Source organism: Scyliorhinus torazame, chromosome 15 (genome assembly GCF_047496885.1).
Source record: "Scyliorhinus torazame isolate Kashiwa2021f chromosome 15, sScyTor2.1, whole genome shotgun sequence".
Classification (NCBI taxonomy): Eukaryota; Metazoa; Chordata; class Chondrichthyes; order Carcharhiniformes; family Scyliorhinidae; genus Scyliorhinus; species Scyliorhinus torazame.
In genome coordinates, this window is record NC_092721.1 from 198,626,374 (window position 1) to 198,647,174 (window position 20,801).

Below are 20,801 nucleotides of genomic sequence, written 5' to 3' on the forward strand. Positions count from 1 at the left end.
TCTATCGCTCTCTGTCTGGAATGTGCTCAAAGACTGCACGTCCGCAGGCCCTCTGGCCTTGAGAAGGCCGGGGCTGTGGGGCAACATTAGTAACTTTCCTTCTGGGAGTTGGATCAAGAGCCCATTGAGGTAATATCTCTGTGATCCAGGAGGGGGCAGTATTTCTCCTCCAAACTCGACAAGGAAAACTTGAGCCTGTCTTGCCAGCACCCCCTTCCCTCAACCCCACCCACCTGTGGGCAAACTTTCCTTTGGCCCCCACCACTTCCGTGCACTTGCGCCCCGTGGATGCCAATGGTACTGCCTGAATTCTCACTACTGCCCACCTGCCAGCCGCTGATTCCTGCTGAGTTCAGTTTGGAGTCCAGGGGCGAAATTCTCCCCCAACGGCGCGATGTCCGCCGACTGGCGCCCAAATCGGCGCCAATCAGAAGGGCATCGCGCCGCCCCAAAGGTGCGGAATGCTCCGCATCTTTGGGGGCCGAGCCCCAACATTGAGGGGCTAGGCCGCGCCGGAGGGATTTCCGCCCCGCCAGCTGGCGGAAATGGTGTTTGTTGCCCCGCCAGCTGGCGCGGAAATGCGGCGCATGCGCGGGAGCGTCAGCGGCCGCTGACAGTTTCCCGGCGCATGCGCAGTGGGGAGAGTCACTTCCGCCTCCGCCATGGTGGAGGCCGTGGCGGAGGGGGAAGGGAAAGAGTGCCCCCACGGCACAGGCCCGCCCGCGGATCAGTGGGCCCCGATCGCGGGCCAGGCCACCGTGAGGGCACCCCCCGGGGCCAGATCGCCCCGCACCCCCCCCCCCAGGGCCCCGGAGCCCGCCCACGCCGCCTGGTCCCGCCGGTAAATACCAGGTTTAATTTACACCGGCGGGACAGGCAATTTCTGGGCGGGACTCCGGCCCATCCGGGCCGGAGAATTGAGCGGTGGGTCCCGCCGACCGGCGCGGCCCGATTCCCGCCCCCGCCCAATCTCGGGTACCGGAGACTTCGGCGGGGGCGGGGGCGGAATTCACGGCGGCCAACGGCCATTCTCCGACCCGGCGGGGGGGTCGGAGAATGACACTCCAGGAGTGCAGTTTACCGGCCGCGTCCTGCCGGAATCGGGGCGATATGCAGCCGGTAGATCCCGGGTGCGGTGCGGCCCAGTCTCACTCGGTTAAGTGAGTTTAAAAACCCCCTTAGCCATGATGGCGCTGGATTGAATAGCCAGTTGGCATCTACCAGTCTCGCCGAGGAGACCCCAGCCGAGCGCCGATTCGTACTGGTCCCCACAAACAGGGACGAGGCGTACGGCACTTGGGGGGGTTTCCCAGGCGATCGGAGGTATCTGGGTGGTCGGCCTCTGGCCAGGCTGGCACCCTGGCACTGCCACCTGGGCACCCTGCCTGCGCTGGGGATCGGGCCTTGAGTTGCCCTGACGGTATTTACATAGATTTACATAGAACATACAGTGCAGAAGGAGGCCAATCGGCCCATCGAGTCTGCACTGACCCACTTAAGCCCTCACTTCCACCCTATCCCCATAACCCAATAACCTCTCCTAACCTTTTTGGTCACTAAGGGCAATTTATCATGGCCAATCCACCTAACCTGCACGTCTTTGGACTGTGGGAGGAAACCGGAGCACCCGGAGGAAACCCACGCAGACACGGGGAGAACGTGCAGACTCCACACAGACAGTGACCCAGCGGGGAATCGAACCTGGGACCCTGGCGCTGTGAAGCTACAGTGCTGTCCACTTGTGCTACCGTATGAAAATGAAAATGAAAATCGCTTATTGTCACAAGTAGGCTTCAATGAAGTTACTGTGAAAAGCCCCTAGTCGCCACATTCCGGCGCCTGTTCGGGGAGGCTGGTACGGGAATCGAACCGTGCTGCTGGCCTGCTTTAGAAGCCAGCGACTTAGCCCAGTGTGCTAAACCAGTATGTGATGGGATGTGGTTGGGTTCGAGGGCCCCCCAACAGGTGAGTTTCAGCTTGGGGGTCACTCAAGAGGTCGGGGTGCCATTTTTAAAATGGCACCCCAATCTCTTCCTGTACTGAGGAGCTCCGCTCGACAGATCTCCTTAGTGCAGGAAATGGCATGAGTGCAGCCTCAGCGGGCATTCCCTACTGTGGCCCGAAATAGCAACAGAGTGCTTCTAGATAGCGGGGTCCCACTAATCCCACCCAGAGCGCACTCAGACGTTTTTTGGTTAGATCGCGCCCTGGGGGTTGGATATGGAAATGAGGACTCGGAGTTAAAACCTCTCCTTGGCCTCGGCAAGGGAGTCTGTAGCCTGACCTTACCGCACGCACGGAATGATCCTGTCCCGAGTTAAAATGGAGACTCATAACTCAAACGTGGGCTGATTTTCCAGCCCTTCCCACTGGCGGGATCTTCCAGTCTCGCCGAAGGTGACCCCCTGCCCCCGTGGCAGCTTTCCCGGCAGCGGCCGGGGAGCAGCGCAAATGGCTATTGACTTTGGCAGGACGGGAAGAGCTTGCCACGGCCAATGGCAAGCATCTCCCGCTACCGGAAAACCACCGCAGGGAGGCCGGAAAATCCCATGATGCTATTTTGGAGACCCCCCCGGTGTCCTGGCCAATATTTATCCGCCAAATCAACCCCCCAAATTATGATATTAAAATGATGGGGCAAGGAACATGTTTGTTTCTCAAGGCCATCAAACCTTGTCATTGTGTGCTCCCCCCCCCCCCCCCCCACAGCTCATTCATAATACTGTTTCAAGGTGATGATGAAAGCTTTGACCCTCTCCCCTTCTCGCCTCCCTCACAGGGCCCTGTGTGGCTGGAGTTGTGGGACTCACTATGCCCAGGTACTGCCTCTTTGGAGATACGATAAACACAGCTTCACGCATGGAATCCACGAGCCTGCGTGAGTATCACTGGGTCGGAATGAGGTTCAAGGTTTCCGATATTGACTGAAGCTCCAGACAGAAAGGGAGGGGAGGATTTTATTGTGATTATTGGTCTGATGTTGAACATGGTCTCCACCCATTTCAATGGACACAGGCTTGCTCTATTATTCGTACATTTAGCATTATGGAATGATACATAGAGAAGGAGGCCATTCATCCCCTTTTTGAAAAACTATCAAAACTACCCCCCCCTCCCCAAACTCGGCTGGAATTCTCTGGCCATTCGCTGGTTCTTTGTGACATTTCCCTCATCCCTCACAGCCCCTCACCCCCCCCCCCCCACCAACTCCTTATGGCCCCTCCATGCCAACTCATTTCCCCCCCCCCCCATCCTCTATACCCTAATATGTCCTTTATGGCCTCTCCATAGCAACCCAAAACCATCACCCCACCCATCCTCCATGTTCCCTCATATCCCATGGACCTTTATAACTCCATGCTACCTCCATAGCCACTCACCCAGTATCCAACATGGGCAGACCTCAGGAGCCATATGGAGATGAAAAAATAAACTTCTGGACAATCTGTCACAGCTCTCCCTCATATAGGCTTGATCGTAATCAAGAACCATGAAGCAAATTCAGAGCTTTAAAAAAAATCTTCAAATTGATATTCTCTTACAAAAACTAAACAAACGTGTATTTAATCCCCACATCAAACAGCTAATTCATTAATAGTTTACTTCAACACTCAATCAAACGGTTTACTCAGAACCACTCTGCTATGATAATTGTAACATTTGAAACTCAGCCAAGCATTCATAATGACATAACCACACCCCTTGGAAAAAGTCAATAAAGAACTCCATTGAAACTGTACAGACAGGTGGCAATGTTTTTCCTCGCCTCTACCAGATGGCCTGTAAAACAACACAATCCAGCAGATGGACTTCAGACCTTATCAGCCCTTCAAGAATCTATTCCATCAATTTGTGACTCACACATTGTGGATTAAGGCTTTTGGAGCAGCCAAAATGGGGTCTGTTTGAGCTCAGTTCAAATAGTCCCACTGAGTTTGCGTTTCCCTCTTGCGTGATTTACACTTGATCCCCTTCTCCCACCATTGATCTGTTGTTCTGCAGTCTTCCCGACTCTATGAAAATTCAGCTCTTAGAGAGAATTGAGCACCTGCAGCCTGTTCTTGTGAACTGAATTAATTCCCTCAACTGTAACTAATGGTGCTTCGAGACCATTGGGAGTGAGTGGAGACCATTGTGAGCGTGGCGACATCATTGTGGGTATGTCACGAAGATTGCTTCACATGGCTAGGGGCTAGTCACTAGACATTTAGAAATGCAATTATAAAGGTGGGTAATGAGGGAGTGCTGCGTCCTCTCAGAGGTACAGATATCAAACTGAAGTCATCTCAAGTGCTTGGAAAAGGATCCCACAGCACTATTTCAGAAAAGAGACAGGCAATTCTCCTGGGGTCCTGGTCCACATTTATCCTTCCGCCAATACCATTAAAACAGAGGCTGGGATTCTCCAGGGGTTGGCACAGTAGTTAGCACTGCTGCCTCACAGCGCCGGGGACCCAGGTTTGATTCCGACCTTGGGTCTCTGCCTGTGTGGAGTTTGCACTTTCTCCCCCTGTCTGCATGGGTTTCCTCCGGGTGCACCGGTTTCCTCCCACAGTCCAAAGATGTGCAGGTTAGGTAGACAGGCCATGCTAAATTGCCCCTTAGTGTCCAAAGGTGATGTGGAGTTCCGGGGATAGGGCAGGAGAGTGGGCCTAGGGTACTGTTTTGGAGGGTCGGTACAGACCCGATGTGCTAAATGGCCTCCTTCTGCACTGTGGGGATTCTGTGATTCTATGATGAGGGCTAGCTGCCAGCTGAGGGAATCCCGATGGCCTGGCCAATTGGGAGCTGGGCCAAAAACGGGTTTCATGCCGGTCGTAAAACCCATTGCCAGTCGCCCCACCAGCCCAACGAGCTTCCATAAGACCATAAGACATAGGAGCGGAAGTAAGGCCATTTGGCCCATCGAGTCCACTCCACCATTCAATCATGGCTGATTTCAACTCCATTTACCCGCTCTCTCCATAGCCCTTAATTCCTCGAATAAGCTTCCCGACATCCCTGACAAGGTTCCCGCACAGATCCGGCAGGAATATGAAATAACTCATTAGAGCTGTTTTAAATCTAACTTCACGACAGGACGCGCGATTCACCTGATTCCTGGGATGCTCCAGCCGGGAGTCTCACTGGCGTGAATTGGTGCAAGTACAGAGAAACAGGGAGCTGGCAGCTTGCTGTCCGCGGGGTGGGCAAGGGGGTGAGTAACCTCCCTGCAAATGCCTCCAGGGTGCCAAGGGGAGTCCTTCACGGGAGGTGGAGGGTCAGGCGTCTTGTGCTGAGCTGGAGAGGCTCAGGTTGGGGGTCTTTCCTGGGGCGGGGGTTGTTTCACTTCTCTTCCCATCTGGAGCCTTCAAATTATTTTAAACAGTCTGTTAGCATTTCAAAAATACAGTTCAATGATAATAATGTGAAAGTATTCCCATCTGTACTCCAAAATCCTTTAAACAGTCTGTCAGTGTGCCAAGTTCTAATATATGAGAGATGGAGATGAAAGTATTCCCTTTAATGTGGTGGAAACATTTGATGCATTTTTCTCACAGTGAGTTCCGTTGCCCTTTAATTTTTTCTAGCCTGTTTGTATGCCTAGAAGCCTTAAACCTTAGAACTGCATTGTTTACATTGAATTTCACAGGCTATTCCCTTTTGCGAGCTTCCCGATTGACCGGTCTAGGCAGTTTCAAAGGGAAGATGCAGATTGTTTATTTATATAGATCTGCAGGAATCCATTAACTCAGAGGAGCAGCTGTTTTTTTAACCGCATTTTTTTTTTAGAGCACCTAGAAGCTCTTGAGAGGGGGGGGAATGAGGGTGAAGGCTGAAAGGGAGGTAGGAGTTTGAAGGGGGGCAGTTGGGCTGAAGGGGGAGAAACGTGGATGGCCGTTGCTCGTGATCCGGCGGGTGGGAGGGAGGTGGGGGCTGGGAAGACCTTGGGCCGCCATCTGGGGGGCTGTAGCACCATTCCCAGATTGGAGATTGGGGTGCCCTTTCTAAAAGGCACCCGGGGCAGCACGGTGGCGCAGTGGGTTAGCATTGCAGCCTCACGGCGCTGAGGTCCCAGGTTCGATCCCGGCCCTGGGTCACTGTCCGTGTGGAGTTTGCACATTCTCCCCGTGTCTGCGTGGGTTTCACCCCCACAACCCAAAGATGTGCAGGGTAGGTGGATTGGCCACGCTAAATTGCCCCTTAATTGGAAAAAAGAATTGGGTACTTTAAATTTATAAGAAAAAAAACAGGTTTATTAAATAGATCTTCACCATGCAAAGGCTGATATAGACTAAGGGCAAAGACCGCAAAGTAACCGATGACATCAGGCATGTTACGCGACCCAGTTCTTAAAGAGACATTGTACACAACTACAATACCCCACATATATAGCATAAGTGTCCCGTCAGTTGGCTTTTTTCTCCCCAGTGAGAGCAAGTTGACCCTTTCCACACAGCAACTTTTGAAAAAAAAAGGGCACCCCAGTCTCTGAGGAGCGAGACCTGTCAGAAAGAAATTAATCCTCACCCCTCTCAGGTCCAGTGTGAACCCCAGTGGGCCATTGAATTGCACTGAAAACCTGATTGAGGGGCGCATTTTTCGAAGTGCCATTGATTGGCAGGTTGGGGTCACTCCTAGCGCCAGCAGGAATCACTCCGGTTTTCCCGGGAGCACACAGTGTCCAACTGAGAGAATTGTGCCCAGAGTGTCTGGTCATTTATCTAAAATTTCCCTTTGTGGAATCTTTCTCTGTACTAATTGGCAGCCACAGTTTGCTACATTACAACAGTAACTAGATTACAAACAGTACTTCAGTGTCTGCCCTGAGTTCGTGGAAGGTGTTATTTCAATGCAAGTTCTTTCTTTCCAAGCAGCCTGACTAACGGTTGATACAAAGCGAGGAGGGTACATCTTGTTCCTTATTTAATTGTCTGTTTCTGGATTCCAGCTTATCGAATTCATGTCAATCAGAGCACAACAAAAATCCTCCACAGTTTGAATGAAGGCTATCGAATACAAGTCCGAGGGAAAACCGAGTTGAAGGTGAGGAACCCACTAGGGCAACTGATACTAATAGACGTGCTGTTAGGTATTTTGGACATTCTGAATTCTCCCTCTGTGTACCTGAACAGGTGCCTGAATGTGGTGACTCGGGGATTTTCACAGTAACTTCATTGCAGTTTTAATGTAAGCCTACTTGTGACATTAAAGATATTATATAATAATAATATTTATTAGTGTCACAAGTAGGCTTACATTAACATAATGAAGTTACTGTGAAAATCCCCTAGTCGCCACATTCAGGCACCTGTTCGGGTACACCAAGGGAGAATTCAGAATGTCCAATTCACTTAACAAGCACGTCTTTTGTGACTTGTGGGAGGAAACCAGAGCACCCGGAGTAGCAGAATTCTTTATATAATAATAATAAATTAAAATAAATCAAAGGTAATCAGCATAAAATTGAGTAGATTTAATCCATTTGGATTAAGCAGCATGAGCGACATAATGTAAAATGGGCGAGCATCATTGGCGGGCAGTAGACAGCTCTTCGCCCTTATAAGCTGCACAGGGGAGGAGCAATAGGCATAGAAATGTGGTAATTATAGAGGATTCAATTGTGAGGGGAATGGATAGATGTTTCTGTGGATGCAAAAGAGACTCCAGGATGGCATGTTGCCTCCCTGGTGCCAGGGTCAAGGATGTTTCAGAGCAGTTGAAGGACATTCTGAAGGGGGAGGGTGGTACACATTGGTACAAATGACATAGATAAAAAAAGGAATGAGGTCCTAAAAGCAGAATATAAGGAGCTAGGAGGCAAATTGGAAAGTGGAACCTCAAAGATAGTTATCTCAGGATTACTACCAGTGCCACGTGCTGGTCAGAGTAAAAACAACAGGATATATAGGATGAATATGTGGCTGCAAAGATGGTGTGATGGGAGGGTTTCGGATTCTAGGGGCATTGGGACCTATTCTGGGGGAGGTGGGACCAGTACAAATTGGACGGGTTACACCTGGGCAGGCCTTGAACTGATGTCCTTGGGGAGTGGAGTCGGTGCGTCTCAAGTCTCTTCACTGTCGTTTCTCCATCTCAGATGAAGACTACAAGAGTGACCTCTACTCTGTATAGTTCCGTGACCTCCTCCAGCACCTTCGTCCCCTGAGATCTCTAGGTTCCTCCACACCCAGCCTTTTGTGCAACTCCTCACTCCCTTTGTCCCACCAATGGTGGTTGGGCCTTCAACCATCTTGTCCCTTAGCTCTGGAAGTCCTTCGCTAAACCTCCCAGTTCTCCATCTCTCTTCCTTTAAAAGGCTTCTTAGAACCTACCTCTTTGACCAAGCATTTAATCACCTCGCCCAGTGTCTCATTTTTCTGCCCAGAGCCAATTTCTGGCTGATTACACTCTGTAAAACCTGAATATGTTTTTCTATGTTAAAGGTGTTATTTTTGTTTTTGGAGCAGTGCTGGAGTATAAGATGCTCTTTGTCGATTGTTATTCATCTGTTTATTCGTGTACATCTATCCTTGTGCTGATTAAGAGCCGGAGGAAAATATGGACCCTTGTTCTTCCTGTTTCAGGGCAAAGGCATAGAAGAAACCTATTGGCTTGTCGGAAAAGATAACTTTACCGCCCCCTTACCTGAACCGCCGTCAATCAAACCAGGGTAAGGACATCTCAACAACGGGTTAAGCGATTACTATCTGCGAGGAAGGCCAATGGGACAAGGAGAATGGCCTATTGTTCCAATATGAACCAGGAAGATTGTTGGTTACCATGGTGTTTCCGAATAAGGATCCGAGGAATCTTTCACACTCGGTCCCTCCTATCATCCGTAGGAAGGCTCTCAGTCCAGTTTCCTATCCCAATGGCAGTCTGTGATTTTGATGATCATTGTTGAAGCCAGGTGCTTCTGAATTCATTGGATGTCGCTGGGACAGCGTGTCCACATCCTTCCCTCTCCTGTCGAAAACAAAGGGAACAGATATCCCAAACATGGGCATCGCTCTCCCCCTTAGGCTTTGGAGGGTGAAAGGAGGAGACAGAGAATCTCTCATCCTGTTAGCATGTGAGGGGCATAATGGTTAATGGGCTAGAACAGAAATTCGGCTGTGAAATTCTGTTGTCTCATAGAAACACCATCATCGAATTTACAGTGCAAAGGAGGCCATTCAGCCCATCGAGTCTACACTGGCCCCTGAAAGAGCACCCTATCTAAGCCCATACCTCCACCCTATCCCCGTAACCCAGCAACCCCACCTAACATTTGGACACCACGGGAAATTTAGCATGACCAATCCACCTAACCCGCACATCTTTGGACTGTGGGAGGAAACCGGAGTACCTGGAGGAAACCCATGTAGACATGGGGAGAACGTGCAGACTCCGCACAGACAGTGACCCAAGCCGGGAATCGAACCCGGGTCCCTGGTGCTGTGAAGCAATAATGCTAATCACTATGCTACCGTGTCACCCACGGTTACCAGTCCTGATGGGACTGGACAGGCTAGATGCTAGAAGAATGTTCCCGATGTCGGGGATATCCAGAACTAGGGGTCACAGCCTAAGAATAAGGGGTAAGCCATTCAGGACTGAGATGAGGAAGAACTTCTTCTCTCGGAGAGTTGTGAACTTGTGGAATTCTCTACTACAGAAAGCTGCTGGGGCCGGTTCGCTGGATATATTCAGGAGGAAGCTGGACGTGGCCCTGGCGGCTAAAGGGACCAAGGGGTATGGAGAGAAAGCGGGAGTGGGATACTGAATTTGCATGATTGTATTGAATGGCGGTGCAGGCTCGAAGGGCTGAATGGCCTCCTCCTGCACCTATTTTCTATGTTTCTATGTGGGTTTGTTTGGGCTACAGTTAAAAAGAATCTGATAAACCTGTAGCCTACCCTCTGAAGGGATATGGTGTGAAGACACGTGCGGCGGTTGATTTCTGAAAAGTGGTCAGCACCTCAGTATGCACTGACGATGCCCGAAGTGCCCAGGCAATGACTGAGAGAGGAAGGAAGCATTGTGGAGTAATTGGAATGTCACCATCCTGCCAACAGCAGCAGTCTCTCGAAGCAAGGAGGACGCTTGCCACAAAGTACGGTCAGTGGCAGGGGCTTGCACTTGGAGACTGTTGCACCTGCAGCTACCACATGCTGCTGGCTGACCAAGAGACTCTCCCACTCTCACCGTTTGTCATGGGCCACATCATGGGGGCACCTTACTTGGCCATCGAGTCTTGCAGTGGGATTCACACTCGGAGCTTCTGGATCAGAGACAGGGGCGCTACCCAATGTGCCATTAGACACCATCCTGTTGGGAATCTGATAGGTCTTGGAGTCCATGCATTGAACAGCAGACTGAGTGCATCATATATGCTGGTGGGAGGATTGGGGGGGGGGGGTTTAGAAGGGATAGGTGGGGTTGGTGCTTAATGCAGGTCAAACAGAGGACGAATGCATCAAAGCAAGCCATTGGAAGAGATGCCCTAAAGAACATTAAAGACAGAGAGTAGAAAGAATGCGGTCAGTTATTGTGGATACGACTTAATGACGAGAGTGAATGAAGAGCTGCTTTCACTGAGAGTATTTAACATCTTGTGGACGGCCTTAATGTTTCTGATGCCACATTAGTGGTGGCGCCACACATACAGAGCAAAGTTAAGTCTACAGAACAAGGCAAAGGACAATTTTCATCACAGTGCAAAATGTGTAACTAATCCAATTCTTTACTTTGCAACTAGTGTGATACACTGGGCTATTGGGGTGACCTTGTGATCCTGCACTTCTAGCAAGGAAGCCACATTTGTGCAATGTATACACTGATGTTAAGGCTTCAACATTGTGGCCCTGATTCTCTGACCTGAGATCTTAGAGGTGTGGTTAACTGCTGGAAGTGTGGGGTGACCCCCATGCTGCATGGGCTTCGAGTTTCACGCTCGCTGGGGGAGGTTAAACAAATATTGTGCACGATGGACGACTGCCTGGCCACACTCAGCTGCTCACTGGCTGCCACCCTCACCTCAAAGGGTTGTGGGTTCAAGTCTCACTCCAAAGACCCGGACACATAATCCAGGCTGGCACTCACAGTGCAATACTGAAGGAGCGCTGCACTGCCGGTGGTGCCAGCTTTCGGATGGCATGTTAACCCGAAGCACTGTTATCCCTTTCAGCTGGATGAGGAAGATCCCGCGGTATTATTTCAAAGAGGCAAGGCCTCCTTTCCAGTGTCCTGGCCAATATTTCTCACTCAACCAAGATCAATAAAGAAAGGGCAGATTATTTAGTCTTTGCTGTTTTGGGGAGGGTGCTATCTGCAAATTTACAACAGTAAATATTTTATTGGGAGTAAAGCTCTTTCGGACATCTTCAGTTACGTCACAAACTCAAGTTCTTTCTTTTGTCCTTTTGCTCAAAGTGGACATTGTGTTCACTAGCTGTATAGATTTAGATGATTGACAGTTTTGTGGTTTCATGTTGCTTTGACTATGTTATTACCAAATCCGATTCTGTCCTCACCTCACACATACATACATTTTGGACTTACCATAGAATCCCTATGATGCAGAAGGACACCATTTGTCCCATCCTGTCTGCACCGACCCTCTGAAAGAGCACCCTCCCTAGGCCCACACCCCCGCCCCACCCCCTCAACCCCACCTAACCTGCCTATCTTTGGATACGAACGGACAATTCAGCATGGCCAATCCACCTAACCGGCACATCTTTGGACTGTGGGGAGGAAACCGGAGCACCCGGAGCAAACCCACGCAGACACGGGGAGAACGTGCAGACACTCACCCGAGGCTGGAATTGAACCCGGGTCCCTGGAGCTGTGAGGCAGCAGTGCTAACCGCTGTGCCACCGGGCTGCACATGCCATGCCCAGTGTTAGCAATGGGAAACCTTGGCATATTGACCTTGGTCGTGGCCAGGGAATCCAGTTGTAGCAACCCAACTATTGCCTTTGTTCGACAGGTTAGCTCCACAGAGATTAGGAAATGGACCCAGGGACTTGTATGTTTTTGTGTTCCTGTTAGCTCCTATCAACACAAGCAGCTTTGAATCTTTCATTTCTATAGCACCTTTTATGACTTCAAGACGTTTCAAAATCTTTTCCTACCAATGATGCACCTTTGAAGTGTAGTCACTGTTATAATATAGGAAACGCAGCATCCAACTTGCACACAGCAAGATACCACAATCAGCAATGTGTTAATGAGCAGGTTTTTTTGTTTTTTTAGTTATGTTAGCTGTGGGATAAATATTGTCCAGGACACCAGAGGGAACTCTTCTTCCAAATAGTGTCAATACCTCATCCAAAAGTTAGATTAACAAATGTGACTGTCATTAAAATTCTACCCCATTGACAGTGCCATGGACAGTGAACACTCTCAACCCACCAATGGAATGCCAACTTAGCTTACGTGCTTAAAACCTGGATTGGGGTTTAAAATGTTGAGACATTGGGAAAGCAGAGCAAGGAAGCCTGGACATGGCGTTTGATATGACAGCCTTGCTCACTGCTCTGTTGCACTCACACATGAGTGGAGCATACTGTACAAGAGTCATGCAGCTGTCTAACTATCTTCCACAGAATTAATGGTCACGGTTTGCAGCTGGATGAAATTGGAAAGGACAGAAGGTTAAAAGCAGAGCAACTCCTTGCGGTGAATGAGTAACTGAGGGAGCATGACGTTGGTACATGTGAACATGGTACATGTGTTCTACATGTGTTCTTTTGTTGGTTTGTGCCGCATTTCTCTTCCTTTTCCTGTGGGCCGTGATGTTTCAAGGTGTGGTGGTGTTGGTGGCTTCCTCTGGTATTTTCTCTTTGTTTCATGTGAAGTGGGTGTTTTGTATTGATGTGCAAGATTTAGGACTTCTCCTAAAAGGGCTGCATTGTCTTGTAAAATCAATTATCCTCGAAAATCCCACAACCCCGAGATCAGGCTCTCGGGCAGAACACCATATTTTGGTGCGGCATCTCAAGCTAACAGCAGATTCCACCGCTGCCCTCACGCTGGGATACACCTTCCCCAAATCCAGTTGAATTTTTAACTTGCCAGAATTTTCTTTGCGGGATGATACAGCCCTGATGGCATGTCCTGCGCATGAAAGGGAATAGTGCTTTGGAGTTATAATACTAACAAACTCTCTCAGCTGCCTACTGTCCACAGGAAGGAAACTCGCCCATTATTTTGCAGGACTTTTACTCTACTTATGGAAGAGTTCTCGCAGCGATGCACCTGGGTATCAAGGTATTAAAACATGTATTAGCAATAGAAACGGACAAAAGAGTGTCATGATGCATCACTAGATACGGGAAGAGAATTGGAATTGGAATGAAAACACCCTCAAAAGAAATTGTCAATGGGTCTGGGTCTATTTATATAATATATATAATAATAATCATTATTATTGTCACAAGTAGGCTTACATTAAGACTGCAATGAAGTTACTGTGAAAATCCCCTCGTTGCCACACTGGCGCCTGTTCGGGTACACGGCGGGAGAATTCAGAATGTCCAATTCACTTAACAAGCATGTCTTTCGGGACTTGTGGGAGGAAACCGGAAGAGCACCCGGAGGAAACCCAAGCAGACACGGGGAGAACGTGCAGACTCCGCACAGACAGTGACCCAAGCCGGGAATCGAACCCGGGTCTGGGAGGTCTAACGTGCATGGCTTGCAGTCTTCAGGGTATTGCTGCAATCATGACAGTCATACAAATTGTAGCGAATAATTGTATGTGATACAATAGTGCTTCAGTCACAGCAGTAAGGCCACCGATCCTCCCTGTTGGTGCGTCTGTGAACAATGACCATTTCAAACTCAGCATTGCCTCCAGCAGCACAGATCAAAGTGGAAATCCCTCCTTGCAATGCATTTGTAACTCCATGACTGCCTGTGAGGACCCTCCAAACCAAACAGGTCATCATTGGGAATTGTCCTTTGCCTAGCGGTATGTGGCAAAAGGTGTTTGGAGGAGAACTGATCCCGATGGTCACAATCGTTGGTTGACTTGACAAAAAGTGGCTGCGGCCAGATCCCCTCAACCGGATGAATTATGATTTATTTTGGTCTTGCACCCCTCTAAAACACTTGAGGGTAGCCTGAAGTGGTGAAAGAGACTTGCAACTGCCCTTATTAATGAATCCACATTTGTCTAAATGACCATTAGCAGATTATCATTCTTAAAACCTTTCCACCATGGAGGTTAAACCCACTGGCCTTGTAATGTTATCCTGACAAACGTTTTTGAACAAGGGTGTATGTAACACTTGGCAGTTCTCCTATCCTTTGGCACCACCCTGATATCTAAGCGGGATTGGGAGGTTCTGTTCAGTGTCTACGCAATTTTGAGACTTACTTCCCTCGGTATCCTTGTCTAATCCCTCGTCCGTATCAATGCTTGGCCCAGCTAAGGACAGAGAGGGCAGTGCGCTATTGGGGTATTGGGAATCTCCGAGGTGAGTCTGATAGGCTGACAGAGTGATCACGCAATCTGCACTTGGTCACCCCCAGTGTGAAGGAGGTGACCCGGGTGAAGCCAATGCGGTGTATTAAATGCAGTAAGAAGTCTTACAACACCAGGTTAAAGTCCAACAGGTTTGTTTCGAATCACTAGCTTTCGGAGCACTGCTCCTTCCTCAGGTGAATGGAGTGCTCACCTGAGGAAGGAGCAGTGCCCCGAAAGCTAGTGATTCGAAACAAACCTGTTGGACTTTAACCTGGTGTTGTAAGACTTCTTACTGAGCCCTCGGGCAGCACGGTAGCATTGTGAATAGCACAATTGCTTCACAGTTCCAGGGTCCCAGGTTCGATTCCCTGCTGGGTCACTGTCTGTGCGGAGTCTGCACATCCTCCCCGTGTCTGCGTGGGTTTCCTCCGGGTGCTACGGTTTCCTCCCACAGTCCAAAGATGTGCAGGTTAGGTGGATTGGCCATGATAAATTGCCCTTAAGTGTCCAAAATTGCCCTTAGTGTTGGGTGGGGTTACTGGGTTATGGGGATAGGGTGGAGGTGTTGATCTTGGGTAGGGTGCTCTTTCCAAGAGCCGGTGCAGACTCGATGGGCCAAATGGCCTCCTTCTGCACTGTAAATTCTATGATTCACCCCAGTCCAACGGCAGCATCTCCACATCCCGTGTATTAAATGGGAAGCGTTGTTGTTTCACCTGGAAGGAGTGTTTATGGTCCTGATTGGCAAGAAGGGTGGTGGTATCTTTTCCGCGTGCATGGGGTGGCGCTGTGGGAAGGGGAGCGGTGGCAAAGGAGTGTTGTGGACGGTGCCTTCAGAATGCTGAAATAATAATAATAATCTTTATTGTCACAAGTAGGCTTACATTAACACTGCAATGAAGTTACTGTGAAAAGCCCCTAGTCGCCACATTCCGGCCCCTGCTCGGGTACACGTAGGGGGGGAAGACGTGTTTGGTGGTGGTGTGATGGTGGGGTTGGCGGAAATATTGGAATGTGAGTTGTTGAATGCGTGAACATGGGGAGCCCTCTCTGAGAGGGAGGAGAAGGGGTGAAGGTAGAAGTGCGGAGGGGGGGGGGGATTGGATGGATACAGTCGGGGCCCCCTCAACCATTGTAGAGGGGAGTCTTCAACTGAGGGGGGAAGCGGCACATTTCAGAAGCGCTCACGTGGAAGATAGTTTAGTCGGTACAGAGGCAGTAGCTATTTTCTATCCAGGAATGCCAACTGCGTTTCTCCCTCCACAGATGCTGCCAGACCCGCTGAGTGTTTCCAGAGTTTGGAGCTTTCATTTCCGATTTCCAGCTTCCACAGTATTTTGCGTTTGTTTCTTAACATTACTGCCATTCTTTTTTTCCTGATTTTCTTTTCTTCTCTTGATTATTTCCACAGGGAGGACTGGCAGAAGACGGTGACAAAAGAAATTACAGCGATGTTCAAGAAGGCAAACAGCAAGGTTGACAAACACAGGGCATGAGGGGGAAGAACAAGGTGTTAAAGTGAGAGCAGTACCCAGTGGAATCACCTTCACTGTCAAAGCCAAGGGCTTTTTGAAGAAGCTAAGATGAATCTCTTGGAAGCTCATTGCTTTAATGAGATTAAAGCAGAGCTCTTTAATTCCGTTCTTCAAAGCACAGCAGAAAGAAGGTCTTCTATTTAAAGGGAAGCGTCACGTGTCCCTTAACAATGTTCCGTGCTACAGAAGAATGGCAGATTGAAGGAGCTTGCTAAGCAGGTTTCAAGACTGGTTAGCGAATTACTCCACTCTAGTCCTGTATGGACCTCTCTGTTCTCAAACATTTTGCTTGCTGAGCTTAACTTCTTTATTCTGGGAGACTTTCTAATTGCTATGTATCTGCGGACGGTGATCCTTGCTTTGTTTGATACAGTGACGAGGAGAAGACCATTGAAAACAAAATAACCACCCGGCAAGGCCTATCAAAGGTTTGATGTGGAGATGCCGGCGTTGGACTGGGGTGAGCACAGTAAGAAGTCTTACAACACCAGGTTAAAGTCCAACAGGTTTGTTTCGATGTCACTAGCTTTCGGAGCGCTGCTCCTTCCTCAGGTGAATGAAGAGGTTTGGCTGCTTTCTTCAACCACATAAGGACAAAATGAGATGTGGAAACATGAAAAGCTGAGCCGATGGTGAAACCAGCTTGTCGAACGTGGTCCGAACAATGGAGAGACTTTCCTTCCACCCCCTTCACCGTCTCACCCACCCCCACCCCCAATGTGCTCCGCTCCATCCCCATTAATGATTTACTCAACCGGAAGCCTGGTTGTGGTGGAGGGCGGTGATGAGGTGCCACCGGGGGAGGGTAAATCGGAGGAGTGGCTAACCTCAGACCAGTCCTCTTGACGCCCCCTGACCGGCATTGGCAAGGCAGGCTTGGGGTGTGAGTGAGAGGGAAGGGGCGTGGGAGGAAAGTGGGGGTGGACTATGGTGTCGACCCCTTTCCAATTCAGGAATGATGTTCAGCATGGGATGACCTGCTAAATGGAAGGAGAGAAAATGGGGAAGAGAGGCTAAAAAGAAAAACATATATGTATATATTTTTAGTCAATAAAGTGCCACCCAGAATGGGTGAGTTTAGTACACCATCTATGTGATTGCATGATTTCTTCAGAAGCACATGCACATTTTGAGGCACTCTATGTCTGAACTTAATAGGTTATAGAAGAGTTTGAATGTGGAACCAAAGTCCAGGAGTAATCGGTCAGTTCGGAATTTTTTTGAATAACTTAGGGCAATATAGACTCTTTACTAAAATCTCTGCAGTCTCCTATCTATATGGAAGCCTAAAATATTGTCCCACTGTTTCAATGGGCGGCACAGTGGTTAGCACTCATATGCTGCCTCATAGCGCTAGGGACCCAGGTTCGAATCTTGTCTTGGGTGACTGCGTGGAGTTCATCCTGTGTCTGCGCGGATTTCCTCCGGGTGCTCCAGCTTCCTTCCACAGTCCAAAGATGTGCAGGTTAGGTGGATTGGCCACGCTAAATTACCCCTTCGTGTCCAAAGGTTAGGTGGGGCTATGGGATTACGGAGTTACACGGATAGGTTGGTGGAATGAGGATGACGGGCGGCACGGTAGGTTAGCACTGTTGCTTCACAGCACCAGGGTCCCAGATCCGATTCCAGCTTTGTTCACTGTCTGTGCGGAGTCTGCACATTCTCCCCGCGTCTGCGAGGGTTTCCTCCGGGTGCTCCTGGTTTTCTCCCACAAGGCCCGAAAGATGTGCTGTTAGATAATTTGGACATTCAGCATTCTCCCTCAGTGTACCCGAACAGGCGCCAGAATGTGGCGACTAGGGGATTTTCACAGGAACTTCATTGCAGTGTTAATGTAAGCCTACTTGTGACAATAATAAAAATTGTTATTATTATTAGGGTGGTCTTTTGGAGGGTTGGTGCAGACTCGATGGGCCAAATGACCTTCTGTGCTGTAAAAGATTTATGATTAGTTACTTAGCTACATATGAAACACTCAATGATCAACGGCTGGATTCCAAACCCCACCCCTCCGTTCCCGGTGGTGAGTTTTCCGATTGCGGAAGTGGATTGCCAATGTCTATCGTCAATGTTTTGCGTGGCTGACCCGCCATGGAAATCCACCAGGAAGGTCCCCCTCGGCTGCACTGGAGAATCCTGCCAGCGGGAAGGGCCAGATAACCCCACCCTTATAATAATAATCACTTATTGTCACAAGTAGGCTTCAATGAAGTTACTGTGAAAAGCCCCTAGTCGCCACATTTCCGGCGCCTGTTTGGGGAGGCTGGTACGGGAATCGAACCGTGCTGCTGGTCTTGTTTAGAAGTTTCAGCTGTGGTTGTTAGAACTTCTCAAATCTCTTGAATGTGAGTCAGAAGGTTCTGGGTTTTAGTTCTGCTCCAGAGACATCAACGCAGTGGGCCAGATTTTCTTGTCTGATGAAAAGTAAGGAAAAGGTTTGGGAATCCGAAAAACGAAGGCACTGAAGTGGAAATTTGAATTTCACCCTCAGAACGAGGCACATACAAAGTTCCCAGAGCTGGGAAGAGGTTTGGGTTGTGAATCCACACACATTGGCAGGGTTGCCATTGACAGGCCTAGGGAAAATTTGCATCTTCGTTGGGCTGGAATCCTTTGGAAAACCCGTCAGGTGAAAGATTTCAGGAACTTTGGGGGAGGCCTGTTGAGGAGTTGGGAATATTCTGACAGGTAGGTTTGAACTCTTTTCACACCTTCAAATGAGATATCCTTCAAAGGTGTATGTGATTTTACTGCAGTAATTTATCCCTGTTCTCTGTCTTGAAAAGGAAAGTTGTTCATTACATTGACCAGCATTACCTGAGTATTGAGATGCATTAGAGTACTTCTTCCTGTGAAAGAAGTGTGCTATTATACATTCAAAATGGAAGGAAACAGAATCTAGAAATTTTCCGATAATGATCTGAACAGCGATTAAATGTGTTGAATGCTTTAACTCGGGGAAAGACTGAATATTGTTGAAAAGAGAAACACGTTGCTGAGAGTTTTTCTCTTGCGCTCATCAAGACAAACGCAAAAATGCCAAATATTCATCAAAATGTATACTACAGGAGAAGAGGTTGCCGATTGGTTGACAAGCTGACTTTGATTGTGTGATCTTCAATTAGGGATGGTTAACAAATGTTGGTCTTGTTAGTGATGCCCACATCTCATGACAATAGTATTGTTCGCATCAGATTCATGCTCCAGTCCTGCAAAGCATTGGGAAAGCTAAAACGAGGTCTATCAAAATTGAATGAATCCATGTACACATACTGCCTGTTCACTCAATAGGCAAGTTGAGACCTTAGGCTGACTTCAAAGATGTTTTCCAGGTTATGGAAGGAATCAAATTAAATTATATTGTTCACATTAGCCAAGTAGTGCGACAAGTAGGCATGGTAGCACAGTGGATAGCACTGTTGCTTCACAGCTCCAGGGTCCCTGGTTCGATTCTCGGCTTGGGTTACTGTCATTATGGAGTCTGCATGTTCTCCCCGTGGGTGCGTGGGTTTCCTCCGGGTGCTCTGATTTCGTCCCACGAGTCCCGAAAGATGTGCTATCAGGTGAATTGGACACCCTGAATTCTCCCTCGGTATTTACCCGAACTGGAACCAGAATGTGATGACTAGGGGCTTTTCACAGTAACTTCATTGCAGTGTTAATGTAAGCTTACTTGTGACACTAAACATTATTATTATTGCATTAACACTGCAATGAAGTTACTGTGAAAAGCCCCTAGTCGCCACACTCCGGCGCTTGTTCGGGTACACAGAGGGAGAATTCAGAATGTCCAATTCACCTAACAAGCACTGTTATATTACCATGATTAATAATCTGTTGTATTCTTTGTTCTTTGTGCCAGAATGACCCGATGTAGTTTTGACAAAGAATATACCAATCAAAAGATTGAAACAAATCTAATTTAGTATTACACTACTAATTAAATGAAGTTTGCATACTCTACTGAGTTACAGATAATAATTAAGTGATATTGAATCTGTCTTACAGTACTCAATAATCTATCTAGTCACTAGAATATAATCTAACCTCGTGCTAACTCTATCTACTCTAATCTTCTTCTTATGCTATCACCATGCTTTCTCCTTCTGCTACTCCCAGAATTCCCTCAGAGTCTGACTTAAATACAGAGAAGTGGGGCGGGATTCCCGAACCCCCGCCGGCTGCCGAATTCTCCGGTGCCGGAGATTTGGCGGGGGCGGGAATCGTGCCGCGCCGGTCGGCAGGCCCGCCCCGGCGATTCTCCGGCCCGCGATGGGCCGAATTCCCGCCCGTTCTATGCAGGTCCCGCCGGCGTAAATTAGAGTTGGTCCCTTACCGGCGGGACCTGGCGGCGAGGGCGGGCTCCGGGGTCCTTGTGGGGGCACGGGGCGATCTGGCCCCAGGGGCTGCCCCATGGTGGCCTGGCCTGCGATGGGGGCCTACTGATCCGCGGGCGGGCCTGTGCTGTGTGGGCACTCTATTCGTATGCGCCGGCCGTGTAAGCCTCCGCGATGGCCGGCGCGAAGGTGAACCCCGCCTGCTGACGCTCCCGCGCATGCACGGACCCGCGCCGGCCGGCGGAGTCCCTTCGGCCCCGGCTGGCGCGGCGCCAAAGGCCTTCCACACCGTCTGGCGGGGCGCAAACCACTCTGGCGCAGGCCTAGCCCCTGAAGGTGTGGAGGATTCCGCACCTTTGGGGTGGCCCAACGCCGGAGTGGTTCCCGCCACTCCCACTGCGCCGTTTCTACCTGCCCCGCCGATTCCCGGAGAATCCCGCCCCAGGTAACGCCCCCTAGTGTTTGATTTACGCAGAGATGTAATTATTA

General features: G+C 49.3%; 1 protein-coding gene across 1 annotated transcript in view; it reads left to right on the forward strand.

Moving 5' to 3' along the window:
* The window catches only part of gucy2f (guanylate cyclase 2F, retinal), a 109,907-nt gene extending 92,854 nt beyond the window's left edge, over window positions 1-17,053 (forward strand). The window contains exons 16-19 of the mRNA XM_072477395.1: window positions 2,780-2,878; window positions 6,932-7,026; window positions 8,568-8,653; window positions 15,852-17,053. Coding sequence (XP_072333496.1) covers window positions 2,780-2,878; window positions 6,932-7,026; window positions 8,568-8,653; window positions 15,852-15,936 — 365 coding nt within the window. The 3' untranslated portion in view covers window positions 15,937-17,053. The remainder of the gene's footprint in view (window positions 1-2,779; window positions 2,879-6,931; window positions 7,027-8,567; window positions 8,654-15,851) is intronic.
* The last annotated feature ends 3,748 nt before the right edge of the window (window positions 17,054-20,801 follow it).